Source organism: Rhinopithecus bieti, unplaced genomic scaffold (genome assembly GCF_001698545.2).
Source record: "Rhinopithecus bieti isolate Rb0 unplaced genomic scaffold, ASM169854v2 scaffold_7901, whole genome shotgun sequence".
NCBI classification, from domain to species: Eukaryota; Metazoa; Chordata; class Mammalia; order Primates; family Cercopithecidae; genus Rhinopithecus; species Rhinopithecus bieti.
This window is the reverse complement of record NW_016805596.1, coordinates 152706-168095: the sequence shown is the minus strand read 5'-3', so window position 1 is coordinate 168095 and position 15390 is coordinate 152706. Positions and strand designations below refer to the sequence as shown.

The 15390-nt window shown below is 60.3% G+C and overlaps 1 protein-coding gene across 1 annotated transcript in view; it reads left to right on the top strand.

Moving 5' to 3' along the window:
* Positions 1-15390, top strand: part of ONECUT3 (one cut homeobox 3) — a gene marked incomplete at its 5' end in the record, with an annotated part of 26298 nt that continues 10908 nt past the window's right edge. Inside the window, one exon of the mRNA XM_017872985.1 lies at positions 1-313. Within this exon, the coding sequence (XP_017728474.1) occupies positions 1-313 (313 nt within the window). The remainder of the gene's footprint in view (positions 314-15390) is intronic.

Sequence of the window (15390 nt, the reverse complement as noted above, 5' to 3'; positions counted from 1 at the left end):
GGGGCGCACGGGCCGCACGGGGGAGGCAGCGGCCCCGGCGGGGGTGGCGGCGGCCCCAGTGCGGGCGCGGCGGCCGAGGAAATCAACACCAAGGAGGTGGCGCAGCGCATCACGGCGGAGCTGAAGCGCTACAGCATCCCGCAGGCAATCTTCGCGCAGCGGATCCTGTGTCGCTCGCAGGGCACGCTCTCTGACCTGCTGCGCAACCCCAAGCCGTGGAGCAAGCTCAAATCCGGCCGCGAGACCTTCCGCAGGATGTGGAAGTGGCTGCAGGAGCCAGAGTTCCAGCGCATGTCGGCGCTGCGCTTGGCAGGTAGGAGCGTGGCGCGCACGGCCGGTCCCTAGGGGCACCGGCTGTGGACTCCCGAGCACCTAGCGGGGCGGCGGCTTGATGTCCGGGTCCAGCTCCCCAAGCCCCACCCGTGCGCCCCGGCAGCCCGGGACCCCTCTCAGGAAGCTAGACCGCGATCCGCGCCGCTGCCCATTTGTGCGGTTACCAGAAGGGAGAAAGGGATTGTGCCGCCTCCCCACACCCGGGTCGCTGCTCCTGCCCTTTTGGGAGCGCGTAGGGGTTCTCTAATCCTTGTTAGACTGCTGGGAGGCTCCGAGCCTCTCCCAAGCAGCCTTCAGGAAAGCTCATTGTGTGTGTGTGTGTGTGTGTGTGTGTGTGCGCGCGCGCGCGCGCGCCTGTTGGGGGGAGCTGTGTCCCCGAACAAGCTGCTGTCCGCTAAGGTGCCACTCCCCTCCTCCAGAATGGGTGGAGAGGGGCTGCTGAGGCCCCAGCCTCGGGCCACAGAGCTCCGAGACCGTGCAGCGGGCGCCCGCAGCTCAGCAGCAGAGGACGAGCCCGCGCTCATCCCCCCCTGCCCCAGCGCGCGCTTCTTTGTAGTTCGGCCCCGCGATCGATACCCCCTCCCTCTCCCCTCCGGCCGCTGGCAAAGGTCACCCGAGAATGGCGGGGAGGGGCGGCCCGGGGACCCTCGGCCCGCACCGCCTGGAGGCCTTCACACCCCTAGCCGGCGCCCGCCCCGCGCAGTTCGGTGGTGGCTCGGGTGCGCGCACCCCTGCCCGCCTGGCTTTGGGGTTTTGTGTCTCTCATGTCCACTTCTCTCCTCTCTCGGTCGGAACACACTGGTATCTCTGTTTTTCTCTTGCTCTCCGTTTTGCTCTTGTTCCTGCTCATTCTCTCTTCTCCCTGTCTCTCCGCCTCTGTCTCTGTCTCATACTCAGCCATCGGCCCCCTAGGGACCCTCCTTCCTCCTCCCTCCCAGCTGACAGCAGCTAAGTCCACACCTGCCCTCTGACAGGCAGCCCGGCCGGGCCCCCATTTCCTAGGTGGGGGTGTAGGGGTGCAGGAGAGCCCCTGGCCTAGGTGGGGGTTTCTTCCCCTGGTGGTGCTGGGGAGGGGGCTGCCCACCCGGGCCACAGGGACAATAGCCGCGGCCACTGGCGCCTGATCGATCGCTTCTCTGAGCACAAGGGCGAGAAAGGCGGGGGTTCTGGGAGGCGCCCCACTAGCAAAGAGGCAGAGGGAGTTTGCGGCTGTGCCCCCAGGCAGCCCATCCAGGCAGGGGGGCTGGGGAAAGAGTACAGCGGGGGATCCTGTCCTGTTCCTCCCTAGCAAGCCATTCCCTCCCTCCACCCCAGGAGGACCAGACAACCCCCTGGGAACCTGGACCAACAGGCCAGCCTCAGTTTCACCCTTCTGCAGAGCAAGCAAGGTGGCTAGCTGGAACCTCTTATGGGATTCTTAGATTTTTCTGCTTTGGGGCACAGGAAAATAAATAATCTTTCGCATGTGACAGGGTAACCTTGTGCCCAGGGAGGCCGCATGAACCTGGACGGTTTCAGTCTGTCCTGCTCCCCTCCCCATGACACATAGAGCGGCACCTGTGTGCTCACCACCGACAGGCAGTCACATCCGTACACAGTCACGGCCCTCAAGGTGCAGTGCGAGGCTTCAGGTGGCAGAGGGCACACCTCTGACAGCTCTGACCATTTATTTATTCATTTATTGAGATGCAGTTTCACTCTTGTCGCCCAGGCTGTAGTGTAGTGGTGCGATCTCAGCTCACTGCAACCTTTGCCTCCCAGGTTCAAGCGATTCTCCCACCTCAGCCTCCTGAATAGCTGGGATTACAGACGCCCACCACCACGCCTGGCTATTTATTTATTATCATTATTATTATTTTGTAATTTTATTAGAGACGGGGTTTCACCTTGTTGGCCAGGCTAGTCTCGAAGTCCTGACCTCAGGTGATCTGCCTCCCAAAGTGCTGAGATTACGCAGGCTTGAGCCACCCCACCGGGCCTAGCTATGACGTTTAAACACCAAGTGGTTGCCATCACACCAATAAGGCAGGGACGGCTTCTATAAGCCGATACCCACCTCCTGCTGCCTCCTCTGCAGCACGTATTTGGGGGACGTTGTGTCCACCGTGGGTGGAACCGGAGTCCACACCACTCTCCATTTTTCCCACTACCACGTTATGTAACTAACATGAACCATTAGCAGTACTGCAATTGCAGATTTGGGGGCCACAGAAAACATCAGCCAGAGCCTCACAGAAGGGCAAACCGCAGGCAAGAAGTCCCATGGGGGGTGGGCTCCTCGCAGCCGGGTCAGCAGCACCGAGCACCCGCCCTGAGTGGACATCGCCTGCTTCGCCTGCACCCGACCCTGCACCCAGGTCCGTGTTCGCTTCTGCCGGCCGCAGCGCCATCCAGGCCTCCGCCGTCCCCTTCCTGCCACGGGGAGAGTTGCAGATGGGGAAACAGGCTGCGTTTGTGCCTCGCCTTCCTGACTTGTGACAATGACAAACAGCCTCAGCTGTGGGAGTCTGGGTTTCCCGTCGACGGAGGGAGAGTTAGAACAGTCGCCGCCTCAGGGGTGCGTGGGGGAACCGGAGGGGTGAGCGCAGCGCCTGGCATCACGGAGCCTCCCGCAGGGCGCTGAGGTGTTGAGGATGATAAACCCGGACCACCCTGCCCGCCTCCTCTCTGCCGGGTCCGCTGCCCACGCCGTCCGCGCGGCCCCGCAAAGACCCGCGGTCGCGGGGTTCACGCCGTCAACCCTGCGCACCTGTCGCGTCTCAGGTGCGCTGCGGGCCGCATCTACACCACCGGACTCCGACTGGGACGTAAGAGGTGGCGGGGGCGAGGGCCGCGGGGTCATTAGGCTCAGGCGGAGGCCTTTAGTTCCGGTCGCTGCGCAAATGAAAAGCGGTTAAGTGGCGGCAAATCGCGGCAGTTAGGGGTAGATGGCCGGGTGCGTCCCCATCTCCACCTAACACGGCGACGCCCCAACGCTGATGCTCGAAAGGGAACTCTGCCCCTCTGCATCATTTCAACCCCGCAGCAGAGAATTCGCCGCCCTTTCTCCTCTCGCATCCCCATCCCCAGCTCCGCGAACACCGCGGGCCTCCCCGGGCCTCCTCCAAGAACTTTGCCCGCCGGGTCTCCCATCGCGCTTACCCAGCTCGGGCCGGCCACGCGTTTCTGCAGGTACCGAGTGTCCCGCCGGGCGCCGGGGCCAGGAGAGAGACGGGGACAGGCAGGGAGAAAGACCCGCAGGTGCAGACGGAGAGGGAGGGAGAGAAGGGGAGATGGAGAGAGAGGGAGGAGTCGAGAGACAAAACCAGAGAGTGGGGAGGAAGAGACCGGGAGCGGGAGAAACAGACGGGGAGGAGAGAAAAAGAAGCTCAGAAAGGAATAGAGGTGAAGGAGAGACGAAAAGAGAGGCAGAGAGACCAAAAAAAAAAGAAGAGAGAGAGGGGAGAGAAACCGTGGGTGCTGGAGGCTGCCTCTGTGCCCCGAGCTCCCACAGCCCCTCCTCCTTCCCCATGGGGTAGGACTGGGGAGAGGGGAATGGATGGTTTTTATGTTTCACTAAAGTACGCAAGAAATCCCACCGCAGACCTCGGAGTCCCGGCCCCACTGCCTGTTCTGCGTGCCTCAGTTTACCCATCTGTAAAATGTGCGTGTGATGGGCCGAATTCTGGGTCTGGCACTTTCAGATTCTGGACCCCTGTCGTCTGGGAGTCCTGCAGCCCCCAAGTCCGTTCCCATGGGGCTGGGAGCCTCACCCCACCCCCACCCCAAGGTCCTCTGAGTCCCTCATTTTGGAGCTGCCTCCTGGTCGAAGCCCTCCCCTGGCGCCGTCTCCAACAGTAATTATGGGAGAGGGGCTGGGGGAGGGGCGGGCGGGCTTCTCGGCGGGGTGGGGCGGTCGATGAATTCGAATTACCGTCTCTAATTCATCACCATCGCTGGGTCGATAGCTTCGGCCGTCTTCAAATATTGTTTAAATTGCAACTCCAGAGGAAAAGTATTTTTTGTAACTGATCAGAAAAAAATATGTATATAGATAATACAAAGTTAGATGGAGGTGGTTGGAAGAAGGGCCTCATCTCCTCCTTGGGCACCATGGGGAGGCAGGAGCCCAGAATCCCTGAGAGATGGTGGAGCCCAGCATGGGGGAAACTGAGGCAGGGAGGACCCCCCACCCCTCCCTGCAGGTGGATGGGATGCTTTGCCCTTAAGCAGTACAAATTGTCCTAGGGACAAAAACCAGAGCTGTGTATGGAGTTGCATGCTGAGGACACCTGGTGCAGGAACTGGGCACCTCTGCTTGGTGGTGGGTGAGCAGGGGGGATTCCAGGGACTGGGCTCCTGAGGGGATGGACGTGGAAAGGAAAAAGAGGCAGAACCTCTTCCCAGCTGGGGCTCATACAGGCCCTCCTTCCCCCACTTCTCCGTGCTACCCGCTGCCACTGTCAAGGGCTGTTGGTGAAATGAGAGAGGCAATCTGGGAACCCCTTCAAAGGGACAGGTGTCCACCCCTCCACAAGCACTCTGGATGCCCCCACCCAAACTCTAGATGAAGGGGAGGGATGAGAGGGGAGAGGAGGACAAGGAGGAGAGGGAAGGGAGGGAAGGAAGGGGAAGAGGGGAGGGAGGTAAAGACCCCAGTGCCTTTTGCAAAAACACCACTTTCCACTGCAAGGGCTCCACGCCTCTTACCAACACCCCCAGAAAAAGATGCCCTGCCCCATTAGACAGTAGAGATAACCAAGGTTGGGAGCCTGGAGACCCGGGCCTCCCCTGGGCTCTGTCCCTGGCTGATCCCTGGCAAAAGGGCTTGAGCCTCAGTTTTCTTATCTGAGAAATGGGCAGAATGAAATGACGCCTAGGAGAGGGGGTATGAGGTGCCAGAGGGGCTCAGGGGTCTGAAGGGGACACCGTAGGTTTCCACAGGGATGTACCGAGTGGGGATAGACCCATACTGTGCCCAGGGCCATGAGAACCAGACCCATGTGGGGCTGTGCGTGAGGCCCAGGTGACTCTGGCACCCCAAACCAGCACCCTCCCTTAAAACCTCAGGACCTGGGGAGGAGCAGCCCTAGCTAGAAACCTGGGCCAGGATCAGGGATCAGGCTCCTGCCTCCCACGCAGAGTGGGGAGGGAGATGGGGAGGGGTCCCACTGGGTGCCCACAGCCCTCTGCCTCCTCCTCAGCTTACCTGCCCGGAATGACCTTTTAAACCGGATGCACTTCCCATACCCACCCTATAGACCAGCAAGCTGAGGCCGAAGAGAAAGGCGCTTGCCAGAGCCCCACACTGCTTCTGATCTGGAGCCAGCTTCCGCCAGGAGGAGCCATACAGGACCAGGGCGTGGGGGTTTCAGCGCCCCCGACCCCGCTGAGTCTGGTGGGCCTAACACTAGGCTGGGGGTGCCCAGGCTCCCTGATCTCCAGCAGATATTGGGGAGCATTCCAGGAAAGTGGTGCTTGGGGATGAAGGCTTGGAGGTGTATTGAGGCCAAGGACCACAGAGAAGGGACCAGAGGGTGGTGGCACTTTCCACGTTCTCAGCTGCTGGCCGATCCTCAGGTGGAGCCAGGTGACCGACCAGTTCCGCCTCCCCACCTCACAGGAGCCACATCCTTTAGGGGCGGTGAGGCCTGCGCTGGGCTTCTCCCCGCCCCCCAGCTCCTCCAAGTGTGATGGTGTTGCAGGCATGTGTCTTCTCCGCTGGAGACCACTGGAGACTCCCAGAGAGGATGGGAAGGCAAGGTCCCAGCTTCATCAAGTCCAGCTCAGAGACCCCAGGACCATCCCCACTTCTGCTTGTCCCGGAAGACCTCCCCCTCCCAACGCCAGCCTCAGTCCCAGTAATTCCTTTCTGTAGCCTGGGAGACAGGGATGCTCACCTCTACATCACAGAGGAGTCTGGGGGAGTCTCTTGAGTGGTGAGGGGCTGGGGCTGGCATTTGGCTGTGAAGTCCTCTTAGCCTGAAGTCCTAGAACTAATCATGAACCATTCATTCTTCTCCTTGAATCTCCCTCCCATTCCATGCTGCTTCTCCAACAACCATTACCACTCTAGTCTAAACCACTATGGTGGTCTCCTCCTCCTCCTCCTCCTCCTCCTCCTCCTCCTCCATCATGGCCTCCCAGCTCCCCTCCTCCTCTTTTTTTTTTTTTTTTTTTTTGAGATGGAATTTTACTCTTGTCATCCAGGCTGGAGTGCAGTGGTACAACCTCTGCCTCTCAGGTTCAAGCGATTCTCTTGCCTCAGCCTACCAAGTAGCTGAAATTACAGGCATAAGCCACCACACCCAGCTAATTTTTGTGTTTTTAGCAGAGACGGGGTTTCATCATGTTGGCCAAGCTGGTCTTGAACTCCTGACCTCAGATGATCCACCCACCTCGGCCACCCGAAGTGCTGGGATGACAGGCGTGAACCACCGCGCCCAGCCCACTCCTCCTTCTTGCTGCCATCTTCCCCACATCCTAAGGGAGATTTGCATGGCCACTTTGGAGCTCGTTTTCCCCTGGTTGGCACCCTGCCCCGTGGCTCCCCAGAGCCCTAAGATTAAAATGTGGTTTCCTGTGGTGTCCTACAGTATCCGACTGTGGCCTCCCACGTGGATGTGGGAGGGGACTTCTGGCTGGTGGGACCAGCAGGGACAAAGGCTGGGAGGTGGGAAAGTCCTGAGCGGCTGTTAGGAGGGAGGCTGAGCCTTTGTAAGTCTCTGGCAGGCAGCCCGACCTAACCTGGGGAGCTGGTGCTGGTTGAAATCAAGTTCTTAATTAAATGTGGGCCCTGATCAATAGGGAGTGAAGCACTGGTGGGGGAGGGGAGGGGCTGGACCAGGAGCCAGGGAGACCCACCTGACCTTGGGCAGCCCTAGGACACCTATGGCCTCAGTTTCCCCTCTGCCAAATAGATGCTAATGTGAGGGGCTGAGAAACTGGCACCCCTCCTGAGTCCTGAGTGTGGGTAGATGTGGGGGATGATGGGGGAGCCCTCCCAGCACAGAGCCACAGACTCACGGCTGAGAAAAACAGAGACTCGAAGATGTGCCTGGCACAGGCTGCTGGAGAGGCGTGCCCCGGTCACAGGTGTAGAAGCACCTGGGGACACGTGTGTAGATGTCTCCATTCACACTGGGACGAGTGCAAACTGACCCAGGACCCCCATCCGCCCTCAGGCCGAGTCTTGAGCCAGCAATGCCCTAAAGTGGGGTGCGGGGACATCTGGATGAAGCCCCATCTCTCCCTGGACGCAGCGGCTGCGCCGTCCGGAGACCCTCGTGCTGGCGACTGGGGGTCCTTCGTGCCTTCCGTGCGCCCCCAGCTGCGACCCCAGCCCTCCTGCCCTCCTGCCCTCCTCTTTGGGAGTCGGGACAGATGCTGCTGGGTTCTCCTCCCTGGAGCTGGGGCTTTGGGAAGGTTGAGCCGACCCTCAGGGAGTGGGATGCGTGCGTGGGGAACGCTAGTTGCGGGGCAGCAGGAGTCCACGCGTTTCCAAGCGCCCTTTCCCGTCCGAGGGCCTGCTGGGGGGATGACTGTGCCTCACTTTCCGTCACCCAGCAAACGCCGTCCCGCAGCACCCAGGAAGCTGCGGAGTCGGGCTGGGCCCCCCGCGTTCCGCACGTGGGTCCTTGGCGGGTGTGTGGATTCCCGAGCGCGCCCAGCCCCCGAGAGCCTGGCAGGACCTGGACGCACGTGCCCCGGCACCAGGAGACCCGGGACCCGGGACCACGCGCCCGCGGCCTCGGAGCCTCAGGGTCACTGGCGCGGGCTCCGCAGGAAAGCGCAGCGCCCAGCAGGCGCCCCGCATCCCACCCCCGGGGAAACCACGCCCCACCAGGCGCGAGTGGCCTTCTTCCCTATCCGGCGCCCCAGAACCGCGGCCGTCCCGGTTGCGCTCAACACAGGACACGCTCCTCCTCCCCTCCTCCGCCTCCCTTGGTTTTGCTCCCTGGTTCCTTAAAAAATTCTACATTCTTTTGGCCAGGCAGGGAGGCTCACGCCTGTAGTCCCAGCACTTTGGGAGGCAAGGTAAGAGGATCGCTTGAGGCCAGGAGTTCCAGACCAGCCTGGGCAACAGGAAGACTCCATCTTTACAAAAAAATTTTTTTAATTAGCTGGATGTGGCCGGGCGCGATGGCTCACACCTGTAATCTCAGCACTGTGGGAGGCCGAGGTGGGCGGATCATCTGAGGCCAGGAGTTTGAGACCAGCCTGGCCAACACAGCGAAACCTCATGTCCACTAAAAATACAAAAATTAGCAGGGCGTGGTGGCGGGTGCCTGTAAACCCAGCTACTCGGGAGGCTGAGGCAGGAGAATCGCTTGGACCCAGGAGGCAGAGGTTGCAGTGAGCCGAGATTGCACTATTGCACTCCAGCAGCCTGGGTGACAGAGAGAGACTCCAACTCAAAAAAAAAAAAAAAAAAAAATTAGCCGGATGTGGTGGTGTACACCTGTGGCCCCAGCTACTCAGGAGGCTGAGCCAGGAGGATCTCTTGAGCAAGGGAGATCGAGGCTGCAGTGAGACGTGACTGTTTCACTTCATTCCAGCCTGGGCAACATAGGCAGACCCTGTCTCTAAATAAATAATTAAATAAATAAATAAATCTACATGATTTTACAAGAGTTAACACATTCGCCACGTTCTGAATTTAAATGCAAGACGAGGGGCCTTCCATTGCCCTCCCTTCTGCAAATCACAGTTTGTATTTCTCCTTGCAAAAGGCTCCAGGAATAAATTTTATTTATTTATTTATTGCAGAAAGGGGAGCTCCAGATGCTCCGTGATTCTTCCCCTTGCTCAGATCCGTGAAGCGCGCGCCCTGGTCATTTTTTCCGGCCGCCTAGTACTCTCTGATTCAGTGGTGGTTTCAGGCTTTCCTGAAGCACTTCCCGCCCCGCTGACATTTAGGCTGTTTCCAGTCGTTAGCGGTCACCATAGCAGCTGCAATGAATACGTCCGGGGCGGATCATTTTACGAGTGTGAGTTTATCTGTGGATTAATTTCCCAATAATTGAAACGTTGGGTCAGCCTCCCCAGCCCCTTTCTGGGTGGCCGCTTCAGCCGCTTCTTATCACTGATTCCTTTCCTGTCATCTTCTTCACATCCATTTCCCACTGCAGGCTCTGCGTCTCCATCACATTTTTTTTTTAAATCAACACCTTGTGCGTGTGAGTGTTTGCCCACTCGATTTGCCCCGCTTGAAGGTGCCTGAATGGGGTGGGTCTCCGTGGCTGAATGACCAAGGGTGAGAGGTGCCCCTGACACCCCATGCCCCACCCCATGGCGGCCCAGCCTCCAGATGGAGCCACGAGGGAGGGACAGCCCGAGAGTCCAAGTGGAAACGCGTTTCCCGGTTGAATCTTTGAAAGGCTCAGAACTAATTTGAAAATGCAGTCATTAAAATCCCATCAGGGGAGGCTGGCAGGGAAAGCTGGAGGGAGAGGGGTGGGGACAAGAGGGAGGCGGGCGGGGACCCCTCCCAAGGCTGGGCGCCTGCCGAGGCCAAGGTGAGCTCCGAGGCCGCGTGAGATGCAGGCAGGGCAGGCTTGGGGAGGGTAAGCCACCCAGGGTGGAGGGGTAGCGGGAACGGAGTGGGGCCAGATGAGGGGCTGGGGAGGCCTCTGGGGGTCCACGCCTGGGGCATGACTCAGCCCCGTCTCCTTGGAGAAGGTTTCAGTGCCTCCCACCCATGTGACTCAATTTTCCAGCTCCCCCAGAGGTACAGGGTGTAGACAAAGGGTGTAGGTATGTGACCCAGGCCCCCACAGTTACTGGACATGTGACCTTGGGCAAGTCACCCACTGACTCGGGTCTGGAGAGGCCGTGGGGGGGATGCATAGGGGGACAAGACACCAGCATGGCGGGGGCCATCAGTGCACCCCATATCTGGGGCCAGGCAGCTGGTGGTGGGGGCAGGATGCGTCGCTAAGGAAACGGGTCATCATCCCAGCCGGAGACCGGGTTCCGTATTGAATTGTCTCCTCCATGAAGCCGAGGCTGAGCGCCAGAGGTGGCTGGAGGGAGAGGGCATCCGGCTCCAGGACACGGGGGAACGGGCACACCGCGGGGTAGACTCACGTGACTTGGTGGTTTGGGGCACTGTACAGAGAGTCGGGCACAGAGGGACAGGGGACGGTCACTTGAATCGCCCATTGCTGCATCCGGAGGCCATTTCTTCTTCTCCCTTTGGGCATCGCCCAGCTGGTCTCCATCTCCCCTAGTTGCTCTTTGATCTCCTTGGACCTTGGAAACCCCCAGGAGCCTCCACGTCCCGCTCCTCCTGGCGCCACCCTGGCTTGTGCCTCTCCTGCCATGCCACCCCCCAGCACTGCCGGCATCCACTGGGCTTCAGGGACCCTCCCTGCAGCTGTCCGGATGCCTGAGCCTGGTCTTCTGGTCCATCCTCCCTCCCAGCCAGCTGTGTATCCACTCGGAGGCCTCACAGAGCCCAGTGGGGCCCGCGCCTCCACTCCAGTACCCACCCAAAGGCGTCCTACCTCCTGATTTCCTGGACTCAGAGCAGAACTGGCCTTCTCATTGGGGAATGGAGTCCCAGGCAGCTGCAGCTTCACGCTGCCCTGTGACTGTGAGCGGAGGCCAGTTCCTAGAGCTGCCTCTCTCTGGCCTTATCCAGTAGCTGCTCCCTGAAAGTGGAATGGATGAGTGGGTTGCAGGTCCACGCTTTGGCGTTCACTCCTTCATGACTCTCAGGACTGCTGCCCGGTGAGGACACAGGGCTCTGGGTCACTGCGTCGGCTTGATAAAGCAGGAAGCTGATGTCCAGAGACGCCAGGGTGTGCGTTCAAGGCCACTCGGCCCACGGAGCCCACCCGCATCACCGTTGGCACAGTAGTGAGGGGAGCAGGGGGAGGCAGAGAGGAGCCACCCTGGGGCTGGGCGGACATGGATGCATATCCCACACCGCAGGCTTCTGCGGGGTGACAGCTGCACTCACCCCAAGAGCCTGCACACCCCACAACCCTCACGTCTCATGTCCACACCGCGACCCTGCTGCATCCCACACACGGATGTCACACCGAGATCCGTTGCCCCATCCACCGTCCGTCCAGGCTCCCACAGGCTGACTCCCGTTTTCCCGCCCGGAATGGGGACAGCTCTGCTAACAGTCATAGGTTTCTCAGCTCCTCACTGTGGTGCGGTTTGGATGTGCAGGGCTGCCGCCCCCGCATTGTGGCTGAGCGCCTGTGCAGTACCTCGCTCAGGCTTCACCCTCCACCCTGCCAGGACATTTGGGAAGCCTCAGGCAGCCCCACGCGGGCACACTCGACAGTGGACAGAGGCTGGCACCTTCAGCCCGCATGCGGCCAATGTCAGGCGCGTGCAGAGGCACCCATGGGCCCCCCCCAGGGAGAAGGCGGATGCTGCATCCTGGAGGCTCCCCCATTACAAGCCCAGCCCCTCCAAAGGCCTCCGGATGAACAGGAGGATGAAGCGGGAGGGGGGAAGGGGGGGAGAGGGGGAAGGGGGGGAGAGGGAAGGGAGGGAAGTGAGGGAAGGAAGGGGAAGAGGGGAGGGAGGCAAAGAAAGGGAGGGAAGGAAAGGGAGGAAAAGAAAAGAGCAGAGAGGGGAGAGAGAGGGAGGGTGAGTAGAAAAGGAGGGGTGAGGAGGAGAGGGGCTGGTCCCCTCTTGGAGGATGACGGGAAAGGAGGGGTGAGGAGGAGGAGTAGAGGGGCTGGTCCCCTCTTGGAGGATGACGGGAAAGGAGGGGTGAGGAGGAGGAGTAGAGGGGCTGGTCCACTCTTGGAAGGTAATGGGGGTTGACGAGTGGGCCCCAGCAATGAGTGAATCCAGGGCCCCTGCTCAGCTACTGGCTTCCTGCTGAGGGCGCTCGGGGAGCCCCACAGTCCCACTCGACGCTCCAGGGCAGTGGCTGCTGGTCTTCCCCAACAGGGTCTTGCAGTCCGGGCTGAGACCCCCCACGCTCCACCACCCTCGTGTGGGACAACTCAGGAACGTGGTAGTCACTGCACAATCACTCAGCCACTGCCTGTACCTCCACTCTGTGCTGGGCAACAGAAAGATCTCAGGCCCCACGAGGCTAAAAGGAGGAACAGTGGCTGCTGGGAGTCCCAGAGGAGGGACCTCGGGCTCCGCTGCGGGGGAGGGAGGGAGGGACTTCCTGGGGAGAGGCCATTGCTCCTGGGCCTTGAGGAATGTGTAGGAGTTCTCTGGCCAACTTTCTACTCGTGGCCCCAGTTTCTCCATTTCTCCCCTCTCCAGGAAGATCCTGAGAGAAAACCTAAGTCTCAAGGACTTCCTTGAGGGAAGGAGAAACTTTATGGTTGGAAGGCAAGTGTCCCCCAGAGCCCAGCCCCTCTCAGGGACCCCCAGATGGGAGCTGGGAGCCTCGTGTCAGCCCTGCTGTCTTCATTCAAGACTTTTCTGGCTAAACCCTTCCCCACAGCCCAGCCATGATCAAGACCATCTTACAGTTGGGGAAACTGAGGCTAACATGGTCCAACACCATGCAGGGCCCAAGAGGGCAGCAGGGCAGACCACCCTCTCGGGCACCCAGTGGTCGGCTGCCCCCAGCAACTTTTAGAAAGGCAGGAAGTGGGACAGAGCTGGTGTGTGGGGGCCAAATCCCAGGGGGGTCTGCAGGAAATGCCTTCATCCGGAACTTGAGGGTCTCCCCCAGTCCAGCCCCCTTTTCCCCCCAAGGAGACACAGCCTACAGCCCCCGCCCTTTCCTGGGTTGGGGCAGGGAAGGCTGCCCTCTGCTGGACACAGCGGGAACATCAGGGATGACTGAGCGAAGGGGCAGCCACACTGCCGAGACCCCGCACCCGGAGATTTCCTGATCCCACCTGCCCAGAAAATAAAATGACCGGCTTGTTGGTGCTGGGGGTGGTGGGGCAGGCCCAGGACGGTGCCCTGGGGCGGGAGGCTGGACGCTACGGTAAAGCCACCATGACTGCGTTTGCTGGGCGCCCTGTGCATGGGCTCAGATGTGGGCGTGGGGTCTCCCTATCTTCTAGTTTATCTTTTATATCCTCCCAGGGTCTCGGGGACCTCCCAGGAACCAGCCCCAGGTCATCCTCATCCTTAGATTCCAAAAAGACTGATAACCGTTGGGGAGACAGGATGGGTGGGGTACCTGGAGTTCTCAGATCAGAGCCTCTCGGGGGTGACTGCTCCTGGAATCAGGGCCTCAGTCCCCAGGGTCCTGAAGGAGGTGCAGGGCTGGCTGCAGGGAGTGGGCATCCTGTCGGGACCCAAACCCTCACTCAGTGGGAGCCCTGAACAGAGCGGGTGAACTGTTGTAAAAAGAAGAAGAGATGTGGCAGGGGTGACAGGGATAGTTGCGGGATTAGACAAGGGGTGTCTGGGTAGCCACACAGGGAAGGAGATATCTAAGCAGAGACTAGAAGGAGCTGAGGGGGGCAGGAGGGGACCGGGGGAAGAGCAACCAGGCAGAGAGAACCATCGTGCAGAGGCCCCAGGCTGGACCCTGCCAGGGAGGCAGAGCTGAGTGAGTGAGGCCAGGGCAGGAGGCAGGACAGAGAGGCGGTGGTGGTGGGTGGGGAGAGGGAAGGGCCTGGAAAAGCTCAGGAGCCCAGGGAGGACTGGCCTGCACCGGGACGTGCCTGAAGGGGGCGCACTGTCTTTACAAAGGAAGGGACTGAGGCCTCCAAGGGAATGGGACTCGCCTGGGGTCCCTGAGCAAGCCTGACAGCCTGGCCCTGCCCCACTCCTCCTCCAGCTTGGTGGCCGAGGTCTGCGTTGGGGACCACTCTCTATCCCCCCGACCACAGGTCGGGAGCCACTGGTGATGGAACCCGGGGCTGAGTATCCAGTGCTGGCCACGCACTAGGAGAATCCCAGGATGGGGTTCAGCAGTGTTGATAAGGATAATGAAGGAAATCAGGGGGAGGTGAAGAAAACAGGAGGGGGTGAGTAAAAAAAAGGTAATGGAGGAGGTGTGGGAAGGTGGAAGGTGGAGGTGATGGAAGAGGAGGTGGTGGGGGAGGGGGGGGTGGAGGTGGTGGAGATGGAGGTGGAGGAGGTGGTGGAGGTGAGGGTGGTGGAAGTGGAGGGGGTGGAAGGTGGAAGGTGGGGATGATGGAAGAGGAGGTGGTGGAGGTGGTGGGAGTGGAGGTGATGGAGGTGGTAGAGGTGGAAGTGATAGAGGTAGGGGTGATGGGGGCAGAGGTGGTGGAGGCGGAGGTGATGAAGGTAGAGGTGATGGGGCTGGTGGAGGTTAAGGTGATGGAGGTGGAGGTGGAGGTGATGATGGAAATGATGGAGGTGGAGGTGGTGGAGATGGAGGTGGAGGAGGTGGTGGAGGTGAGGGTGGTGGAAGTGGAGGGGGTGGAAGTGGTGGAGGTGGGGATGCTGGAGGTGGAGGAGGTGGAGGTGGTGGAGGTGGTGGGAGGTGAGAGTGGTGGAGGTGGAGGCAAGGGTGGAGGAGGTGATGGTGGAGGTGGTGGAGGTGATGGTGGAGGGGGTGGAGGTGATGGTGGAGGAGATGGAGTTGGTGGAGGTGGAGGTGGAGGTGGTGGAGGTGTTGCAGGTGGAGGTGGAGGTAATGGAGGTAGAAGTGGAGGTGATGGAGGTGGAGGAGGTGGAGATAGAAGTGCTGGAGGTGAAGATAATGGAGGTGAAGGTGGTGGAGGTGACGGTGGAGGTGGAGGTGGCGGAGTAGGTGGAGGTGGTGGAGGTGATGGAGGTAGAGGTGATGGAGGTGGAGGTAATGGAAGTGGAAGTGTAGGTGGAGGTGATGGTGAAGGTGGTGGAAGTGGTGGAAGTGCTGGAGGTGGAGGAGGAGGTGCTGGAGATGGAGGTAGTAGAAGTGGAGGTGGACGTGATAGAGGAGGAGGTGCTGGAGGTGGAGGTAATGGAGGTGGAGGTAGAAGTGATGGAGGAGGAGGTGGAGGTGATGGAGGTGGAGGTAATGGAGGTGGAGGTAGAGGTGATGGAGGTGGAGGTGGAGGTGCTGGAGGTGGAGGTAATGGAGGTGGAGGTGGAGGTAATGGAGGTGGAGGTGATGGAGGTGGAGGTGATGGAGGAGGAGGTGCTGGAGGTGGAGGTGATGGAGGTGGAGGT